The sequence below is a fragment of the Ciconia boyciana genome, chromosome 1, assembly GCF_034638445.1.
Source record: "Ciconia boyciana chromosome 1, ASM3463844v1, whole genome shotgun sequence".
NCBI lineage: Eukaryota > Metazoa > Chordata > Aves > Ciconiiformes > Ciconiidae > Ciconia > Ciconia boyciana.
In genome coordinates this window covers 195,096,701-195,118,973 of record NC_132934.1, presented here as the reverse complement: position 1 = coordinate 195,118,973, position 22,273 = coordinate 195,096,701, and the positions used below count along the sequence as shown (strand labels likewise).

The 22,273-nt window shown below is 36.8% G+C and overlaps 1 protein-coding gene across 6 annotated transcripts in view; it reads left to right on the top strand.

Moving 5' to 3' along the window:
• Positions 1–21,400, top strand: part of PDS5B (PDS5 cohesin associated factor B) — a 130,995-nt gene extending 109,595 nt beyond the window's left edge. For 4 of the 6 annotated variants that reach the window (XM_072850372.1, XM_072850373.1, XM_072850376.1 and 1 more), the window contains 10 exons: positions 1,399–1,513; positions 1,883–2,015; positions 2,910–3,029; positions 3,376–3,438; positions 6,202–6,347; positions 8,347–8,452; positions 13,900–14,342; positions 14,434–14,535; positions 17,427–17,568; positions 18,398–21,400. In XM_072850372.1, the coding sequence (XP_072706473.1) occupies positions 1,399–1,513; positions 1,883–2,015; positions 2,910–3,029; positions 3,376–3,438; positions 6,202–6,347; positions 8,347–8,452; positions 13,900–14,342; positions 14,434–14,535; positions 17,427–17,568; positions 18,398–18,433 (1,406 nt within the window). In that variant the 3' untranslated portion in view covers positions 18,434–21,400. The remainder of the gene's footprint in view (positions 1–1,398; positions 1,514–1,882; positions 2,016–2,909; positions 3,030–3,375; positions 3,439–6,201; positions 6,348–8,346; positions 8,453–13,899; positions 14,343–14,433; positions 14,536–17,426; positions 17,569–18,397) is intronic. The other 2 variants (XM_072850374.1, XM_072850375.1) reach the window with 2 other exon arrangements.
• Positions 21,401–22,273: the final 873 nt, after the last annotated feature.

The window sequence follows — 22,273 nt, the reverse complement described above, 5'->3', positions numbered from 1 at the left end:
TTCTAATGTATAGTTTTCAGATATTATTATATATAATGATTTACAGATGTTTGAACTTCTTATTCATAACCTAATATGGGATAGTTAAAAGCTTACCGAAAGAAGATTTTCCAGACTTGGTCATATCTTTCATGACGACTTACTAGGTCAAAAATGTGATTTTTTTCAAAAGCAGAGCCAGGAATTTCTCTCCTTCCTTCACATGTACGTTCAAGTGTTTATCCATAGGCATGTTAATACTATGACTTTGCATTTGCCACAAGTACTTGAGATCAAATGCTTGTACCATAGTAATATACATAGAATACTAGCATGCCTTCCTTGCTTATCGTCCTGCCTGTTGCACAGGGTGCAGGTTTAATAACTTAGGTGTGCTGTGCATCCTCCAGTTCCTCTCAGCCATTAGGCTAAAGAAAGCAGCGTGGATGTTTTCTGCAAAATGCTTTTTGACTTTTGGTGTACAGCTTGTCTTTTCGTTGTCTTTGCCTTGTGGGGTATGACTTTTTTCATTCTGATTTTCATCATCAAACTCTGAGGTGCTGAAGTTCACTCTGCATAGTATTGGTTAGTTCAGGAATTTGTTTGTTACCTTATGGAATGTGTATTTTGTGATTGTAACTCTGAGAGGGCCTTTGGCAACAATCCTTACTTTTTGAATTTCCGAGGAAAATTGGCCATCTGACTGTCATAATGTAGGAAAGACCTTCTCCTGCAGTCCTTGCTTAGGACTACTTACAAGTCTTGGAGGATGCTAGAAAAAGTTTTGAATGCTTTGAATGTCATAGTTCAGTTGTGCTGCTCTGTTCCAAATGGGACTGAGCCTTTCAAACTCAGTCCACTACGACTTTTTTATAGCTTTCATGTTACCTCCTATCCCTTCTTAAACAGATAAGGTAGGCTGTGGGTTTGGAGAACATTGTGGCGATTTGACTGCAAAGCCCCTGCAAAGGGCGTTTCTTTCTATCCTGTTGACAGCAAGGCTGTACACTGCAATGTCCTAAGAAAGAATAGTAGCGTATCCTGCAATTGTGCTGGTCTCGCATCTTGCAGTTAACATGGATTTTGTGATCTATCCTCACTTCTGTTTTTCAAAGTCTTTTAGAATACAGGCTTTGAACCAAGGAAAGAATTGGGAGTAGGGGGTGACTGTGGCTGTATTCTCAAGGTAGCTAGAAAATATGCAGCCCTGAGTGAGAGATACTTAAAATGTTAATTTTTGCATGCATGAAACATTTGCACATCAACCATGAGATGCAACATCATAAAGAAATGATAGGCCCACATGTGCCTATACTTTATCTTAATGTATGCTGACCTTAAATTTTTCTGTTTCCTCTGTATTAGAAAGTATATTTCTTGATATGTAGTCTTCTGATGCATGTTTCTTCTGCTTTTCAGAAAAACTGTTGTCCCTTCTGCCAGAGTATGTTGTTCCTTATACTATCCATCTTCTAGCTCATGACCCAGATTATGTCAAAGTCCAAGACATTGAACAACTCAAGGACATTAAAGAGTAAGACTACTTTTAACAGTATTATTTCTAGGGTTAAAACAATCTAACTTTATTCTAAGTGAAATTTTAATTCATTGCAGTACCCTGATACACTGTTCAGTGCACATAACAATGGCAGTTATTTCTATAAAATATTGTGAGAAATAGTATATATGCTTTTTTAGTGCTCTGTGATATCTTAGAGGAACCTTCACCTTCTGCTCATCCTACCTTCATTTCCTTTTTTCTAAAGAATTGGTTTCTCAGAGTTAGACTGGTTCAGATTCATAATACTAGTAAAACTTAGAGTGAACCACTTTCTCAAATGTGCTTTTTTAAAGAATTTCTTTTGCATTTTTATTCATGAGGAGTACTGCATTTCTCCTTTAGGTGCCTGTGGTTCATACTGGAAATATTGATGGCTAAAAATGAAAACAACAGTCACGCATTTATCAGAAAAATGGTCGAAAATATCAAACAGACTAAGGATGCTCAAGGACCAGATGATCCAAAAATGAATGAAGTAGGTGATACTTTTTGATTGGAAATTGCATTTAATTCTGGCCTGCTTCTGTAAATGAGTTGCTTTTTGTTTACACACCGACTTTAAAATGTCCTTTATTAGAATTGTATGTGGGAGATGATACTTTGTATACTGTAATGATTATATTTATTGTAGTTTAGATGACAGTTATTTTCCTATGCTTCAGTAGATCTTGCACATTTGCAAGGGAGTTGTAATAGTTTGCAGTCCTTCTGTTTCTGTCTCAGTAAGACTATTAAACGCTAACTTTAAATATATGTAATCTAATTTTTACTGTTTAAATCATCCACTAAAGTGCTTTTTAATATTTCATTTTAAAAGTGCAAGAGTAAGCTTAGTATAGGAAGAAAAATACATGCATTAGATGTCTCTAGTGTGTATTGTGTAGTGAATGTATCAAACCTTGATCTTGGTTTTGAGGTTTTTGCATTGCATAATGTACAGATTTGTCACTTTTTTCTGCTTTTCCCACAGAGATGAGATTTTTCACTGGGATTTCCTTTTTCCTCTTTCCTCTTTCCTCTCTTCCCCCCCCCCCCCCCCCCGCCCCTTTCCTCTCTTCCCCGCCCCCTCTTTCCTCTTTTTAGCTTTGTCTTTGAAACCATGGCACTATTCTTAAGTATAGAAGGGTCATGAAAGCTAGCTCTCTCTAACTGCTGGGCCTGCTGCTTTTGTCTTTTGCCTCTATATTTTAGTACCCCATGATACACTGTTTAAGATGCAAGCTAATGTTAAATGTTTAAGATGATTGCTTTTAAACTGTGAGTTATTGTAGTTCTGTGCTCAAAAGATACTGTCTTTTGTCAAGATTTGCGATGAACTTCTAAAGTGTTATGTGTTTTGTTTTTTTTTTTTTTATTTTATTATTTACAGAAATTATACACAGTCTGTGATGTAGCAATGAATATCATTATGTCAAAGAGTACAACATACAGTTTGGAATCCCCTAAAGACCCTGTACTTCCAGCCAGATATTTTACTCAACCTGACAAGGTATACCTTGGCATTTAATTTTTTTTGAGATAAGTCTGTTTAAATCTTTGTTAGTTGTAATTCAGGGTTTGGTTTTTTTTTTCAATAGTTCTTGTAACTTCAGACTTCCCTCTATTATAATGTAGTTGAAAATGTATGTATGTGTATGTTTTCATAAATATTTATATATGAGTACACACACTGATTCCCCCCCGAGATATTGTTGTTCAAGTTTAAAATTTCAAAAGCATATATGATATAAAGAAAATCTTTCAGTACTACCTCCAAAAGGTATATATCTTGTTCATTGATTATTGCTGTGATTTTATACACCCTCCCACCCCCTCCCCCCTTTCTTTCTTTACAGAATTTCAGTAACACCAAAAATTATCTTCCTCCGGAAATGAAGTCTTTTTTCACTCCTGGAAAGGTATGTATGGTGTGGTGGGTCTTGTGGTTTTGTTTTTGGTGCTGTGTTTGCGGTGAAAACCAACACGTAGTTAATGAAACACTTCAAGTTTAAGGAAGTACATTGTTTCTGCCCAAAGGATCTATATGCCAAAGGTTAGTAAACAGGTAGAGAGAAAGAGATAGGTAGAAGGGAGAACTGCTACTGTCTATGCTGGGTTTGTGGGAATAGTAGGCAAAGCCTGTTGTCTTTAAAAAGAGAGTCTCAAAAAAAAAACAACCCCAAAACAAACAACCCCCCCCCAAAAAAAAAAAACCCAAACAAAAAAACCCCAACCCAAACCCGTAATATTTGACAAGTTTGCAAAATGGTTAACCTGTTTTTCTGCTGAAGACTACAATATTGCATATGAAGTGACAGCTATGGAAAACTCTAATGTAAATGATTTTAAAAATCACATAAATTTAATCTTTGGCAAAGCTGAATACCATTTTACAGTATCTTAGAAGATAACTGACTGTTCTATGGTTATACTAATTTGTTCTTTCTAAATATGCATTGTATTGAATGGCAATGTTCTTTCTTCACTAAAACTAAACCCAGGTACTCTTTACAATAAAATTAAAATCTAGTAAAAGAAAAGACAAATTGTGGTTTTCATCTGGATTAATGGGTCCTGTTCTAGATTACAGGAGAACATTCATTTGTTACCTTGCAAAAGAAATAAAAGTGCAGTATCTTCATTACACTTAACTTTGCTAATGAAGCATTAGCTGTGAGCTAGTAACTTACTAATAGAGGAGGAATGCAAGTTAGGAAAAAATACATACATACAGGAGCATCTTTTTGATTAGAAGTTGAAAGCCAACGTTTACTGATTGGAATATATCATCACTGTATTGCACATTTGAGTATTTGAACTCCATGGATTAGAGATTCACTTCTTACTGAAGATGCAAAAGTTTTAAAAAGGAAGTTGTGTGTCTTCCAATTTCCGATCAGTGGTCAATATGAAGTTCTTTCATCAGTTTTTGACATAAAACATTCTTGCTAGTTTGTCCCAAACTTAATATTGTCACAGTACATTTAATATATTAAACAAGAAACATGGTTTATGCTATCACAAAAAATCACAGAATCATGTAATGTTTGAGGTCGGAAGGGACCTCTAGAGGTCATCTAGTCCAAAGCCCCTGCTCTCTCAGGCTTTCCTCATATGAGAAATGCTCCAGTCCCATCTTCATCTTAGTGGCCCTTTGCTGGACTGTTTCTAGTAGCTCCATATCTCTCATATATCATAATTTGAAATTATTTTGAATCCTAAGGTAGCTTTTATAGTCTTTTACATTTTTAGCACCAAGTACTCTAGCTCTTTTTTGTTGTTCTGAAATTTTGTAACAAGCAGCAGAGGTGTATTTGACCAACAAAAATTTTCAGTTGCTTCACAGTCATGAGAGAAACGTGGAATAAGAGTTGGTCTAGGGAGTCTTATTTTTGGGAAGGGAAGATTAGTTTGAGTGGATGTTGGTGGGGTGGATATGAGCAGGGAACAGTATCTGAGGGCAGTAAGGCTTTGCGTGTAGGTTCTGTGGTAAGGGAGGAAGTGTTAGTGCAGGCCCTGTTAGTGTTAGTCCCTCCTTAGTAGGAAGTTTAGTCCGGTGTGAATTTGACATCTCTCTGCTTTTAAGCTCTTTCTGTATTCGCTTATTGATTAATGTTAAGCTCTAAACTAATAGATGTAAATTTTTAAACTGGATTTTGTTCTCCAAGGTTTATTTTTGGAAAGGATATACTGTTTTCTTGTACTCAGTGCACAGTGAATCTTTGGTTTAAGTGTAAAATTCCCTCTGGCTATAAAAAGTATAACCAGTATAACCAGTATAACCAAGTATAACCATGCATCCATGATGCATATCTCTGAAAAAGGAACACTCAAAGCTGCTATGATGTGGATGTTGAACTTTTTTTTTTTTAGCTGTCACTAACTTTAGACATAGCTAGAATCTAATATTGCAGTAGAAGATGGATCATCCTAGATAATGATAAACATGGGGAATGGTCTTTTAATTCAACTTTTGTACGTGAGTGTTTGGCATAAAGGTGTATTCTCTTTAGGAGTAACTGAACTCTTTCAACTGTCTCAAAAGTTAGTATGAGCTGGAGGTATTTGGCATGTCTGAAAGATAATCCACTTTAATGAATAACCTGAAGCTCACCAGTGTCTGGAAATTTTGGCACCTATTAAAAGCCTAACATTTTTAAATCTGTGCATGAAGCATCAGAATCTTCTCCACAATATTTGATTTTTGAGGATCTCTCTAATTCATTCCCAGTTGAAAATAGTGTGGTTTGCCATTACAGCTAAGCTAGCTTAATAGTTTCTTTGCTGAAAGGGCTGTCCTGCTGCTATTTCTGTTTTGCCAGTACAGATGCTTATCTGATCCAAATGGTGAGCTGGTTCAGGCAGCTAGATCAGCAGAAAGCAAACTGCACAAAAAGTCCTGAAGTGGCTTACTGCAAGGTCAGGTGAGCACCCAATACTACCAATGAGAAGAGGACTGAATATAAGGGTAGAGAGAAGAATACAGCTAGCTATTTGATTACAGCTTTGTCAGCTTTCTTCTGGTGTCTGTTGTAACTTTCATATGAAAATGTTTATAGCTTTGTGTTAAAATTAAGATATTGATTGCAGAAAGTGAAATCTGTGAATATTTTAAGCATAGTACATGTTAACAATATCTAAACGTGTAGCTTAAAATAAAGGAAATATATTTTTGGTTTCAGCCCAAAGCAGCCAATGTTCTTGGAGCAGTTAATAAGCCTCTTTCGTCAGCAGGCAAGCAGTCTCAATCCAAATCTTCACGAATGGAAACTGTAAGCAATGCCAGCAGTAGTTCAAATCCAAGCTCTCCAGGAAGGATCAAAGGGAGGTTGGTAGACAACAAAGGAGCTTTGATATTTCAAGTATTTGTAATGGAAACGTTGAATATTTCTATAAGGTTTTCTAAGTGAGAAACAGAATTCTATTATCTTATTTTGAAGTAAGTTATAGTACCACATTGGTATAACTGAAACGATGAATTTGGCTTTCTAACCCCAGAAATAAATGTGCTTTTAAAAAGAAATAAAAACCAGAATAAAATAGCATCCAGAGTTGGCTGTCGGAGGGAAGGAGAGCCTCATATGTTTATTTTATTTTTTATATATATAACACCCCCCCATTTCTATATGTATATACACACATATATACATACAGCTACAGTTCCTAGGAACCTTGTGGCCTGCTGTAACGTTAACAACATGTCACAGACAGTGAGGACTGGTAGGCCATTGTGGTGATCTTGCATGACTTCCTCCTCTATAAATTTGTCCTGCACTTTGCTGAACTTTGCAGATAAACATCTTTGGATTTTAGATTCCTTCTGTGATGGAAAGGGGAATGTACTGTAATGCTAGAGGAATCATCTTCTAGTTATCTGTCTTCAAAAATTATAGCTTATTTTGTGTCAGTTTTTTAGGTTATTCATCTGTTACTGTATCTTCTTATGTTCATGTTTTACCTGAAAGTCACATTATCTTTTTTTTTCACAGACATTTAGAGATTGTATAGCCCCCACTATTCATATTTTCTCACATTAATTGAAGACTGTTAGGAAATGTTATGTTTGGATATAAGACTTCTCACTTGGTACTTCTGTGATTATTTAATATATAATACTGATTTTAAATGTAGTACAGTTGTTTTACAAGAAATACTTCTCAACTCCATGGAAAGTCCACAGAAAGGCTTATTTCTTACAAGTCATGCAGGTTCACATGCCAAAATACATTATTGGCTAAAGACAGGTTGGAATCCAGATTCTTATCCAGATTCTTATTATTCTATATCCAGTGAAATGAATCTGAGGCCAATACTGTTCTACATCCAGTTCATTTAAAAAAATGCTGCACTCACAGCCTAACATGTTCTGTCATCTTCATGATCTCCCCAGTTCACCAAAGTTAAACCGATTAGTGTTTTGAGTGGAGGTACCAAAGAAGAATAAAAGTCCTCTAGAAGTGATGGTAATGATTCAGTATGCATGGTATTTCCAATTCAGTCTGACTGAATATATACAGGCAAGCTTGCATCTGTTAAGTTGATGTATAAAAACCAAGCTTCCAATTACATGACAGTTATTACAGATTTTATACTAGTAGGATTGAGAACATCTTTCTCAGTCTGTGCAGTGCCCAGGCCAGTTTGTTAAGAGTTTGTGTATTTGAATACCCCTTTTCACTTCAGCACATAGCATATTTTTTTCATTAAAAACCGTGCTCGGTTATTTAAAAATGTTGCTTCTACCTACCCCAGGGCAGATGAAACGAAATTACTTTTGTATATTGGCTTTTGTGTTTTACGTTTTATCTGTGGGTCTCAGTGTTTTACACATTTATGTACATAGAAACTGAAATAAAAATGAAATTGCTGCCCTAAATAACAGCAGAAGGCTGAGGGATGAATTGGTCTCTGAAATTTAAATCTGCTGTTTTATTGCCTAAGCCTCACCATAGGAGAGCGTGCGTGCTTTGGCTGTGCTGTCTGTGGGGATCTTTGATTGGTACATGAAAGTGTATGCAAATGTATACAAATGCACAGATCTCTTGTAGCTCAGTAAGGCTCTTCTGTTTCCAAAAGCTGTTTCTCTTTCCTAGTGAAAAAGGAAAATTTAACTTTGCTTATGATTGACACCTTTGTCCTGAGACTTAGATGTTCTGTCTCGTGATATATGGTGGCTATCATAGCCAGAGTGAAGGGTTCTTTCTGCCAGATTGTTCATGGTTTAGGAATAGATTTCTTCTGAAGATTGTTGTTCTTAATATATATTTTTTTAAATTATTGCCCACTGTATTATAATAATGAGGAGAATAAATGTTTATTCATTCTAGGCTTGACAGTACTGAAATGGACCACAGTGAAAATGAAGAATTCACACTGGCTTCGCCCTTACCAGGGAAGAAAACTGACAAAAGGGACGACTCTGATCTTGTAAGGGTGAGCTGTTTGGTTGCATTGCAGATGTTTCATTTTAAGTCACCAGGACTTTAAAATAAAAATGAATGTGATCATACTTGATATAATTCAAGAAAATATGCTGAAACATGAAACTGAGTTGATGTTGTAAACTACTGGAAAATGTGTTTAGAGTTGGATATGAAAATGCAATGAAAAAAGGTTCAGTTTGCGTCATACTGACAATTCCTGTAAGCTGTCAAGATTACCAGTTATGATTTGCAGGATATTGGTAATACTGACAGGGGTAAATTCTGCTAGAGCTAGGTTGATGAGAATTAGTCCATGATTTGTCTCATTCTCAGGATTTGTTACATTTGAAGCATTTGGGACATTGTTCAAGTTGCTAGCTTCCTTGGACTTCTGTTCCCCAATATAAAGTAGAGATTTTCTTTTTCCTATGTGTTCTTGATGTTTACTTGAAATATAGCTTTGTAAGAATTAATTGGATTAGTTTAATAATGATCAACTATACTCGAGTTTTGGGGGAGAGGTTTAACCTGTCTGAAACTTCAGATTGCCTTCTGAAGTTGTAAAAGTCTGTATCGTATATGGTTTCTTGCTCATAGCTAGCAAAATGATAATACCTCATTACAGTGTTGATGCACTATAATTCTTGCCTTTTTTTGTACTGTCCCATCACTGGTCCTGAGGCATGTTTTCCTTTTCCAGCCAGCTGTGTTTTCCTTTCAACATCTGTAAGGAATAGCAACTGTTTGTTCTCCTGGTTATCTAGAATACCGAGAGAGTATCACGATTTGACATTGGATTTCAAGGAAGAGTTATCTGAATAGCCATATGGATTCTGTTTTCTTGCATGCAACTTGTACTGCAGTGAAGGCAGGAAAATGCTTGGTTCTGAATGCCAGGTATTACCAGTAGAAGTTGCAGCATGATATTAAAGCTGTCTGTGCATAATACGGTCTTCAACAGGCTTTTAGGACAGGGTGAGCTAGTTAACTGATATTTATGGACCAATACAATCCCATAGGATGTGAAATAGTCTTAATGATTAACAAGCAAATTGCCTATGCGGTTAGATAAACGAAGTGTTCTGTGAGAACATTGAACCCCAAGGGGTAGCAGAATGGTGTCATTGCTATGCTCTTTTACAGTGTCAGGATCATTCAGAAGAAATTGCATGTGTCTATCTCAGAGAGAGATTTTAGGGAATGACTACTAACCAAGCCTGTCAGTGTTTAAGAGGCATTTGGAAGATGCCCTTAATAACATGCTTTAACTTTTGGTCAGCCCTGAAGTGGTCAGGCAGTTGGATTTAGGTGATCATTGTAGGTGCCTTCCAACTGAAAATATTCTACTCCTATTCCTATTCTGTTCTAACCAAGGCCTTTGAGAGTGGCAGGCCTTTGAAAGTGGTAGCCTTGTCCTTACTAATTCTTACTGATGGATTTATGTATTTCTGTAGATGAGTAATGCTAAAGGTTTCTAATGAGGATATCAAAATTATAAACAGGCTAAATATTGTCTCAGGCAGTATTTACACCTGTATCAGAATACAGAAAAATAAACCACCAAAGAAAATTATAATTGTATTGTAATTCTAAGAGCAGTTCAAATAATAAAAATTTTACATGCCACTAGTAAATTTTGGTTCTTTGTGCCTTAATAACAGTTGGCAGTCTGTAAATTTTGTAGTATTTGGGATATGCATGGAAAAGTAATAATACAAACAAGATCAGATTTGTTACAATTGGATTTTCTAGAATGCATTAAGGATGTCCTATATCTGATGTCACTGCTGCTTTATTTTTTTGACTGTCTGACTTTTCTCTATTCTCCCATTATATCAGTGTTGCATTTTTTCTAGGTTGCTTGGGACATGAGCTACTGACTAGTAAAAATGTCCTGAATTTTTGCTTTTCTTGAAGTGCAGATAACTATCTTATGGTGTGATATCTTGTGGGAAAAGCTAACCAGCTTTTGTATATACAAAACCAGGTTTTGTATATTTTTTGTTATACAAAATAAGAAAAATCAGGAATCTCTTGTCAAAAAAAGAAAAAACACTTGTGATGCTGCCTGTATTGCTATGTTACTTCAGCTGTAAACCTTGAAAAGTCTGAGAGTCCAAACAGCTGCTGGCATGCAATTCATGTTTAGAATCATTAGGTTGAATTGGTAGCCGACAAAACTAAGTGATAAAGCAAATACAGTTTAGCATTTCAAGTACTTTTAAGGGCATTTGTATTTTGCTTTGACTATGTAAGCAAGCTGCTTAAGGTCATTGATTCAGAACTCATTTTTGGTTTTTTGGAGCTGAGGAGCAGATTATAGCAAGCACTAACTGAGAAGCAGAATTTTAATTGGGGACCAGAAAGTCCATGTTTTAAAGATGTCACTATTCAGGATATTTGTCCAGATTACATCATAGAGTAACATGTTGGTTCTAAGGTTGTGGGACACTGTTTAACCTGAGGGAGAAACTTTACTTTGAAACTTGGCTACAACTACTTACCTGGTAAAAGCAGCTGCAGTGACAGATTGTGCACAATCACTGCAAAAGCAGGTAGAACAGGGAATAACAAGGATGTCACTGATTTAGATCAACAGTTTTGTCAGTGAAGTAATGAACTAGCAGGACATGTCATCATTGTTCAAACATTTTTCTTATTTTCTTCTAGTGTAATTCTTTGTCCTTCAATTTCTTTCACTTTTTTCCCCTCATATCCTTTCTAGCTTTTATTTCTGCTTTTCTTGACCAGGGTTTATGGCTAAAGTGGAGACACATAGTTGTAAGCTGACTTCTGTCTTATGTCACAAGGGATATGTGAAGGAAAAAAACCCATTCAATCTGGTTTTAAGTGGCATAACTGTCATTATGTAGATTAAATTGCAATGTGGCAAATACTAATAAATGTGTTTGTATATTTTGAAATACAGTAATGTTAGTTTGAAACAAACATTGGTATGAAACTGTGAAATACTGTAAATATTTGAACTTCTGGACCATTTAATGGTCCAAAATGAAGTAGTCATGGGCCCCATGAAATGGTAGGTGGGTAAATTCCCACCACCCCCGGGGTAGGGGTTGGTTGAGGCAATCCTTTTGGCCCTAATCGCTGCTTATTAAAATCTTTGCACTGTTTACGGCTCTTTACTGTGTACTTTAGAGAACTAAAGCATGGAGACGTGAAGAGTCTTAGAATCACAGAACCGTTTAGGTTGGAAAAGACCTTTAACATCGAGTCCAACCATTAACCTAGCACTGCCAAGTCCACCACTAAACCATGTCCCTAAGCACCACATCTACACATATTTTAAATACCTCCAGGATGGTAACTCAACCAGTTCCCCGAGGAGAGGTCAGACTGACAAGCCTGTAGTTCCCTGGATCCTCCTTCTGCCCCTTCTTGTAGATGGGCAGCACATTTGCTAACCTCCAGGCAACTGGGACCTCCCCGGTTAGCCAGCACTGCTGATAAAGGACGGAAAGTGGCTTGGTGAGCACTTCTGCCAGCTCCCTCAGTACCCTTGGGTGGATCCCATCTGGCCCCATAGACTTGTGTGTGTCTAAGTGGTGTAGCAGGTCACTAACCATTTCCCCTTGGATGATGGGGGCTTCATTCTGCTCCCTGTCCCTGTCTTCCAGCTCAGGGGGCTGGGTACCTGGAGAACAACTGGTCTTACTATTAAAGACTGAGGCAAAGAAGGCATTAAGTACCTCAGCCTTTTCCTCATCCTTTGTCACTATGTTTCCCCCCACATCCAATAAAGGATGGAGATTCTCCTTAGCCCTCCTTTTGTTGCTAATGTAGTTATAGAAACATTTTTTATTGTCTTTTATGGCAGTAGCCAGATTAAGTTCTAGTTGGGCTTTGGCCCTTCTAATTTTCTCCCTGCATAACCTCATTACATCCTTGTAGTCCTCCTGAGTTGCCTGCCCCGTCTTCTGAAGGTCATAACCTCTCCTTTTTTTTTCCTGAGTTCCAGAATACTTTCTGTTCTGAAAGCTTTATGATTCAGAAAAGGTTCTATCTTTCTTGATATGCTAGAGGGATGGGATGCCATCCAGAGGGATCTTGACAGGCTTGAGGAATGGGCCCATGTGAACCTTATGAAGTTCCACAAGGCTAAGTGCAAGGTCCTGCACCTGACTCAGGGCAATCCCCAGTATCAATACAGACTGGAGGATGAAGGGATTGAGAGCAGCCCTGTACAGAAGGACTTGGGGACACTGGTGAATGAAAAATTGGACGAGTCAGCAATGTGCACACGCAGCCCAGAAAGCCAATCATATCCTGGGCTGCATCAAAAGAAGCGTGGCCAGCAGGTCGAGGGAGGTGATTCACCCCTTCTCCTTTGCTCTCATGAGACCCCCACCTGGAGTATTGAGTCCACCTCTGGGGTCCCCATTACGAGAGAGACATGGATCTGTTAGAGCAGGTCCAGAGGAGGGCCATGAAAATGGTCAGAGGGATGGAACACCTCTCCTGTGAGGAAAGCCTGAGAGAGTTGGGGTGGTTCAGCCTGGAGAAAAGACGGCTCCGGGGAGACCTTATGGCAGCCTTTCAGTATTTAAAGGGGGCTTATAAAAAAGATGGAGACAGACCTTTTACCAAGGCCTGCAGTGACAGGATAAGGGGCAACGGTTTTAAACTGAAAGAGGGTAGGTTTAGATTGGACATAAGGAAGAGATTTTTTACAATGAGAGTGGTAGGACACTGGAACAGGTTGCCCAGAGAAGCTGTGGATGCCCCATCACTGGAAGTGTTCAAGGTCAGGTTGGACAGGGCTTTGAGCAACCTGATCTAGTGGAAGATGTCCCTGCCCATAGCAGGGGGTTATACTAGATGATCCTCAAAGGTTCCTTCCAACCCAAACCATTCTATGAGCTTTTAAGGGTTGTCTGGGTTTTATTTGCTGCACAGAGCAAATGTTGAGTCTTACTGCAGCTCTGCTTTGGCAGCTACCACTAATTCCTGTGCTTCCATTCTTCAATTATAAATTCAGGTTGCCCACCGTCTTCTGTATTAGTGCCTTGCCGCTGCCAGCATGGGAGCCATGCATAAGCACCCTGTAGCTCACAACAGAGCTGAAGCCACAAGTTGACAGTTTCCATCCTCTGTATCTTTATATTTTCCTATTGATAAAAATGCAGTTGTGGATATTCTAGCCAATCGTGTTTGCCACAGCTGAGGATACAAATGAGGAAGACCTTACACATTTCAGTGTTTTAACTGCTTACCTTTGAAATAAACTTTCTTTCTTGTCTGGCATTTTATATGTATGTATGTGTTTATACTTTTGCAAAGGTTTTTGAAATGGATATGTTAGACAGTCTTAGACAACCTGTGTAACTTGAAGACTCTTTGTCTTGTTGGGGGAAACTTCTGTAGCTTTTTGCATACGTGACAGTTTAATATCGCAGTTTAATTTTTTAATTTAAAGATGTAATCTTACCTTTTCAGTCAGAGATGGAGAAGCCTAGAGGAAGGAAGAAAGCAGCTATCACAGATTCAGAAGAGAAACTAAGCATAGATGACCTGAATAAACTGGGGCAAGAGCAGAAACTTAGAGGTAGTCAACGGGGAAGGAAGAGACCTGCAGTTGTTTCAGAATCTGATGAAACACAATGGCAAGAGGAAAAACGGCTAAAAGAAGATGTAATAGAAAGTGAGGATGAACAGAACAGTCCACCAAAGAAAGGGAGAAGAGGACGCCCTCCCAAAGCAAATAATGGGGGAACACCAAAGGAAGAACCAGTAGCAAAGTCATCAAAACGGAGCAAAAAAAAACAAATGCCAGCAGCTGCAGCAGAAGAGGAGGAGGAGGAGGAAGAAAGGCAAACTGAAAACATTGAACAAAAACCAAAAGGCAGGCAAAATAGGACACCGAAAAGAACACCGCAAAGGTAAGTCCGTCTTCTTGTAAGCTGCATCTCTTTTATCCTTGGACATTAGTTATAATTTGATACTTTGCAATTTGGGTCTTCCTCAAAACAGAGCAGAACCATCTGAAACTAGTACAGTTGAATCAGCACAGTCTACGCCACAGAAAAGACGAGGAAGGCCATCAAAAACACCACCATCACAGCAAAAAAAAGTGTAAGTGGTGAATATTTTCTAAATTTGTGTTTAGTGAAAATTAAAAATATACCTCTGTGCCCCCAAACAATCATTTACTGAAAATATTTCAGAATATTTTAATTGACAGTTAAGAAAATAAATTGTCATTGTTATTTCCAAAATGTTTTCCCTAGCTGCTTCTCCTAGAGCATCACAAACCAGAGCAAGATGCTACAAGTAAGTTTAATGTGCTCAGGTAGCATATATGTAGCTTTGCTCTTCTAGGAGAAAAGTCAATAAAGCACATGAGGGCCTTGAAGATAGGGCTTTATTAGGACTTCAAGGAGCAAAAAGTGCTCCCGTTTGTTTTGGATAGGGAGGAAGAATCAAATTGTTACTGTGGTGAAACAGTATTGTGGAGAAGTTTATTCTGATTCTCCTTAAATTAATGTTCGCTTACTTTCTAATTTGTGGCCTTCTTATTATCTACTTGAATCATTTCCAAATGAATGAAATGTGCTATAATCTATGAAGGATAGTAGCTCTTGAAAATTCTGAGGCGTATTAAGCTCCAAAATAAAGGTAAACTCTGTGGCTAGCTTCATTTTCCTGTGCCTACTGTAGGAAACTACAGGTATCTCTACCTTTTCTGTACATGTGCATGCAATATACTTAAAGCAGAAGTATACAAGTAGACAGAGGACTTACTGGCCCACTGGTTTTTGTTTGTTTGGGTGTGTTTTTCGTTTTTGTTTTTGTTTGTTGTTTTTTTTTACATACTGGAAATCTTTGCCTGAACAAGCTTGTACCCTCAATTCAAATTCTAGTTTCGCACCAGATTGCATGTTCTGGCATTTTGCACGCACAATATCCCGACCTTTCCAGTGTTCTGTTTCCCTGCCTCAGGTCAGACCTCTCCTGCTCCTTTACTCTGTAACCAGAAACACAGGTCTCAATACTGTCTTGGTTACTGCAGAAGTCACTGCTACATGTGCAGTGGAACCAGAGTTGGAAGCTGATACTGCCATGCAGAGAAGACATGCCAACAAGTTCTTGTTGGGTGATGTGCTATGTGGCATTTGTCAAAGATGCCCTTTAGTAAATACTTAAGTAGCTTCTGATTCACCTCTCAGTGAAATCAGTGAACTTAGTGTGTTTCTTTACCCCGTTTTAAACAGAAAGTAAACTGTATCAGTACACATGATCAGTAACAGGCATAGCTCTTGTTCATGTGTACGTACATTGTTCCTGGCATGAGGAGCCCAAGTAAGTTGGTTCAGGGTTCAGAGTTGTTGGGTCTATTCCAGATTAAAAAAAATAAAAATAAAAATTGTGTGTGTGTGTTTTTTGTGATCAGATCACCCAAATTTTGACTGTCCTTTTTCCAAATCACCAAGAAGAAGGTGAGACCGCAGTAATTCCTCAGTCTTCAAAGTGGATTGTAGTCAGATATTTCTCCCTTTTCTGCATACATATCTACAGCAGTTTTAACAGAAGGGAGTTGATAGACTGAGCGGCACTGTGTACCACAAGATAGAATATATTTAATACAAATGCTTAAAGCTTTTTGGGCTCCTTGGGGATGGATTTGGCATAAGAATTTGGGATTTTACCTATCAGGTGATAAGCGTATAACCTATTTCTGATAGCTAATTGGTATCCCAATTAGCACATGTGAACTGGCTTATTTTTGTAATATGTGAAAAGATTAACCTAGCTTGTGAATAATTCTGTTTCCTTTTCAATTCTGTTGCTTCTATCAGTCACAAAAGGCTTGAGTTGGGCTAATTTGTATTGCTTCTCAAAGGATGTCATGTTGGTTGGTTGGTGCTGAAACCCCCACTATACTGTAATTACTATATGCAATTCAGAGATTTTACTTTGTACAGATTTTAGTGTGGTTCTCAGGACTGAAAATTCCCACCACATGTGTGGTTTCACGCTGTCAGAGGACAGTTGTTTTGGATTTGTATGCCCCCACTGGGGATTGAAGTATGTTTGTTGTCTGCCTGGAATAGAGTTTCTGGTTTAATTTAATCCAAAAAGTCACCTAGTTTGGGTGCACCAAGACAGCTTAGTGAATCAAACCAAAGTGCAGTAAGCAGGATGATTCAGTGATTTGATTCTGAACTGTGGTGATGACCCAAACAAAAATGGTAATATGTGTGCAGCTGTGTTGTTTTGGATACATATCTAGTTGGCTTTTCTTCTCTCTCTCTCTCAGGTATGGGGGGACTAGTTCTCATTTTAAGCAAGTGGGTGGGTTTTGCTTGTGGTTCAGCTCCCATGACTAACAAAGACAATTTTAAGATATTGTTGACTGTTCTTGATTATCCTGATTAAGGTACTGTTATCCTGATTATCCCTAGCTCTTAGGATGAGCTAGCTTGGAAGATTTGCATTTAGGTTCATTATAGTGTTAATTTCATAAATAGCAATATGGGTTCTTCTAGGTCTGTAAAAATATAGATGCAGTTATTCAAATTTCGTTGTGTATAAACTCCTATGGAAGCAGAGTACATTTTTTCATGGAATTAAATAGAAGGAAAAGAAACCCCAAGTATTCAGTCTCTGTCTGTTTGGCTTTTCCTGTTCACTGGTTACTGTTGTGTCAACCTTCTTTGGCCTGTATTCTGACACTGAAGAGAAAAATCTGTATTGTCTATAGATGCAAAAAATGTTCAACTTTGTACTCCTAGCCCTCTATTCTGGAAGAATTTGGTTTTCAAATGCTGTTGTCCAGCCTCCTAGTTTCAATTCTTCTGTTCCGTGTGTGGATGAACTAGATAGGTATATAAGGTAGAAGTATTATATCACATGAAATTTTAAGGCTGCTGTTCTTGTAAAGTAGAATGTTTGCCCTCATACAGTTTATGCATATGCAGACCCATATAATGTGAAACTGATCCTTATTTTTCTTCTGATTGTAGCCGTGCAGGACGTTCCAAACAAGCAGCCAGTAAAGAGAATGAATCTAGTGAAGAGATGGACGTATTTCAGAGTAGTTCACCTGTCAGTGATGACATTCCCCAGGAAGAAGTAATGGAAGAAGAGGAAGTTTCCACAATCAATGTAAGATAAATGCCTGAGATTTTCTTTGTGAGTCTTTGTGGTGTCCTCTGTGTATTGATGTTCAGAGAATGACTTCTCCTGTTCTTAGAACTTAACCTTCCTCCTTGAAAATGAATGAAGTGGTTGTCAACTGCCACTGCTGTGTAGTGGCACTGCACTGTAGTTTCCCAGAGAAGCAGCATTTCTTAGAAAATGTCAGTTTTTGTCGGGCATCTTAAATTTTCTGTTCTGTATAGCTTTTGTTATCTGTCTGCCTGAGTTGTGTAGTACCTCATGGGAATTGTTTTCCAGGTAACTCATGCCCATTCTTCTCAGCTAGATTATAATAGCAAATAATGTTTCTTTATACAAAACAGGAACACAAAATGAATAGTACTGGAAAATAAGTATGGAATCTTGGAGCAGAATCCTAAACCGATTTCTTCCTCTTACCAGCATATGCAAATATGTTAAAATAAGTTTATATTTATTTCATACAAATACATTAGTAATGTTAGTAGTAATACTAAAAATGTAACTGTGAATGCCTTCACGCTTTTGCACACATCTGATGATTGGAGCATGATGATGAGTGTATGAAAACTCTGAAAAAGGAAACTAGATTACTTTTGAATACTTGAACGACACAGGCTCAGTAACATCAAACAAAGTTATGTCCTGGTCATTGACTGAGACTTGTACCTGTGATAAAATGAGTAATGAATGACACTGTATACAGTTACTCAAACATTATTGTGAGAGTAAGCATTTTTTCCATTATAAAATGTATTTGTTCTTGAAGTTTTCAAAACTTCTGTAAAAACATTTAAAATACTTTTTCTCCAAACAGGTCCGTCGCAGAACTTCCAAAAGGGAAAGGCGATGAGTGAGCATGTAGTTATCAGCCTTCCAGGTGAAAGCTTTGAAGAATGCTTTTAATATAAAGCTTGAGACTGAATGAAGCTGTTAGTGCACAAATGGGGTTGCTGAAAAAAAGACAAAACCTATTTTACTTTTACTGCCCCTGCATTTGCAGTCCCTAGGTCACAAGCTTTAGCCACACACATGTTGATATCATTAACTGTGGATTTTTGTGAAGTGTAATGTGCGCTGGCTTTGTAGACATATGAACTAAAGAAGAAAACTGTAAATAGTTCTTTTTTTAATGTTTCTGACTTCTAAAGTGCTTGTATAGCTTTTATCTGCGGCTTTAAACTGACAGTACCCCACTGTTTATTGGATCTATTGATTTAAAAAAGAACAGAGTTTGTTGAAAATTGATCTCAAGCAATATCTGTCAGTGTTCGTATTTGTACTCTTGTTGACATTTAACTGTGAAAAAAAAATCAGTTGAACAAATAGTGCCACTTTCTTTTGCCACTGTTTGTTGAGAAGAAGAAAAGAAAAACGGTCTTTGTTTCCTTCACGAATCTAACCTAGTGTTTACCTTTAGGCACCTACCTATCATCAGAGGTGCTAAATTACTTTCTTTTACAGTTGAACAATGTTGGATAGAATAATACAAGAGATGCAAATTGTGAAAGAAGTTGTTTGACTTGTTTTACACCTCAGTATTGATGCCAGACTTTTCTGGACTTCTAGTGGCATTGAAAATTCAAAAAGGATTTAAAATATTTTAATTTTAAAAGTGTGTTATTAAATAATGTACTGAATACCCTACCCGTTTTATCTTCCCCTATCAGTTTTTATTAATCTACTGTATCAATAAAATTCTGTAACTGAGTTTTTAATAGTCTAGTATGTTAATGTGTATAGATATTTCCTTCTGAACATGATGTTCACAAAGAGCAAATTATTACTACATTATAATATGAAATCTGATATATAAACATTAGTGAAAATACAGTTCTTATTACAATGTAAAGTTAATCACAAAGAAAAATTTTATTGATGCAGTGTGTCTTTATAAAGCTGTTCTTGAGAGCCAAGTGTTTTGTATTTTATAGTGAAGTTGCATGTTTATGAAAAATGTGCTGAAAATGGGATGTAATGTTTTTTTGGAAACTCGTATCTAGCAGTAGTATATGGTAGGTTGCCTCATGAGAGAGCCTTTTATTGAGAGTTTATTGTACCGTTTGTTTTTGGTTTTTGAGCCAAATTTTTTTGGTATGAAGAGCTAAGTTTTTGTTGAATAACCAACTGTTTATTATTGCAGTCAAGGTATTCAAGATTTGAATGAAGCTCCATTTTTATTTTGTGCTACCATAGAGAGATTGGTGTTTTGGGGTTTGTTTTTTTTTTAGGTATAATCTGCAAAAAAATAGAAACAAAATACTTAAAGCAGTATCCTGTATGCAGTTTTACAGTTTACAAACTGTGTCTTTGAACCAAAATGTATAGGTTACTACACTATGCTTAGCCAAGCACATACTATTTCAGGTGCTGTTATCCCTCTGGTTCCCTACAGTTGACAACATGTGAAAAAAACAGTTGCTAACTTAGGAAAATTTTATCTCATTGAATAATGGAGCATTTTCATATAATCCATCAGTAAATAAATTATAGTTGCAAGGTGGCCTGTAAAGGTTAGAGCAAAGGATAATACTAAAACACAGACTTACTGACTTCCAAACTTAAGATCACTAGTAAAGAAACCTTTAGAATATTTTCATTATGCATTTTTTTGTTGTTACCAAGGAAAAAGGTATTATAAACAATTAGATTATTCTGCCTTGGCTTAAACCCACACCCACCCCCAGTATTCAGCTTTTCAACATTTATACCTATAGATACGGGGGAAATGCTGCCTAAAAAGGCAATTATGGTTGATTTGAATTGACTTTGAAATAGTTGGCACAACGGAACTGGCTTACTTATGCTTCAGCAGTGCAAATGCAAGTTGTTGCGGTTTTTTTTATGGTTTAAAATGATTGAAAGCTAGCTTTATATTTTCCTCTTTGACAGAATTGCACTGAAAACATTTATGGAAGATGTACCTTTAAGTCCATTTTATACAAAAATATGGAAAACTGATGCTGAAACTGCTGCAGACTCTTGAGGCTTTATGTGCATAAACATGGTTAGGTTAAACTTCATTGAATATTGATGCACATTATGATCAGTAATGTTTAATGTAAATTTAAACTATAGTTTTGCAATTTAAATGTTGATTTCTTGGGTTATAATGTGTAATTCATTATTTCTTGAGAAATAGGCACAGCAAATATTTCATTCTTATATTCAAACCTCTTCTAAGTTCATTCTCATCTCATATAAAGAAAATGAATATTTTATGTACTAACATTTTGAGATCTGCGTACAGTAGCTACAGTAGAGTATAATTATGTATAAAAGATAAATTGCTAACATTCAGTTAGCATGCTCTTCTGCAATGATAATGTTAAGTTTATAAAAATGTACTGTATTACATTAAAAGATCAAATTGAACTCACTGTAATAAGTTCCAGTATGAAATTTTTATGAGATTACCGAAGTATCTTGCTGTACTTTGCAGCAAATTAAGCTTATTTGTGTTACATTTCCTTTTCTTGCTGCAGTGCAACAGGAAACTTTCAGTGATCTGTAGTTCGTATGTAAAATGCAAACAGTGATTGTAATCTTGATACTAGTTTTTAAGAATAATTCACTCTGATTCCAGAAGCATGGGATTTTTTACTTGTCACCAACTGAGATAATTAATATTTAGGGCTAGCTAATGCACTAATAGGAAGGAAACACAAAATTGCTTGAGAGTTCTAGTGTGAGTACACCTCTTCTACCTAGGATAATCTAGAATCCTGTATTAACTATACTTGACTCTGCCAATTTACTTTATTTTCTAGCAAAATTGAACCCTTTTTCAAATACTTTGACACTTGCTGTTTTGACATTTTGATCTATGTGAACAAAAACATTAGAATTTACAAAAAACATTAGAATTTACAAAAAAAGCATTCATATTAAAGAGATTTCCACTGAAAATGAATATGCTCAATTTGTGAGTAACTTGCAAAAAACTTAGACTTGAAGATTAAATACTTCATTCTGGCACAGCAGTTGTCATTGGATATTCTAAAAAAACGCCACCAAGCTTCACATAGAGGTGTGTGTGCAGTTTTCTTGCTTTTTTTTTGCATGTGTAGGTTTTGACAGATTATCAAAGTCTGCTTTTGTGGACGCATGCAATAGGGTTTGGATCCTGCAAGTTTACATCCCTGTGGTTCTGTGGGGTTAGTTCTTAAATGCATTCATCCTATGCAAATACAAGTACAAACCCAAGTACTTGTTTGTACTTGGGTACAATACAAGTACAAACCCAAGTACACTGATATGTTTGAATATTCTAACACTTGAGCACACAGGGCATGTAGTGGAAAGAGCATACGTGTATCTTAAAACTGTATACCCCAGACATACAAAATTCTGAGTTTGTGGATTGAAATATTTTTAAAATTTGTGTTTAAATATATACACATTTATATATACATATGTATTGTAGAGATTGCTACATCTCTACGTCATCAAGGTAGGTGCAGTACATATTTTACAAAGAATTTTTTAAAGAAACACCTTCAGGTATACCACCATGTTTGTCCAAGGCAGTGTGTCTACAAACACATGATTAAGATGAATTCTAGATGGCCATCCCGCTAGTCTGATTGCTCTATGAGGACCAAAATGATAAAATTCATCTGACCAAGACCCTCTGTCCAGTCATCCATCAAGAGGAGTATAAGAACCTGAATGCATTCTTGTTTCCTGTTAT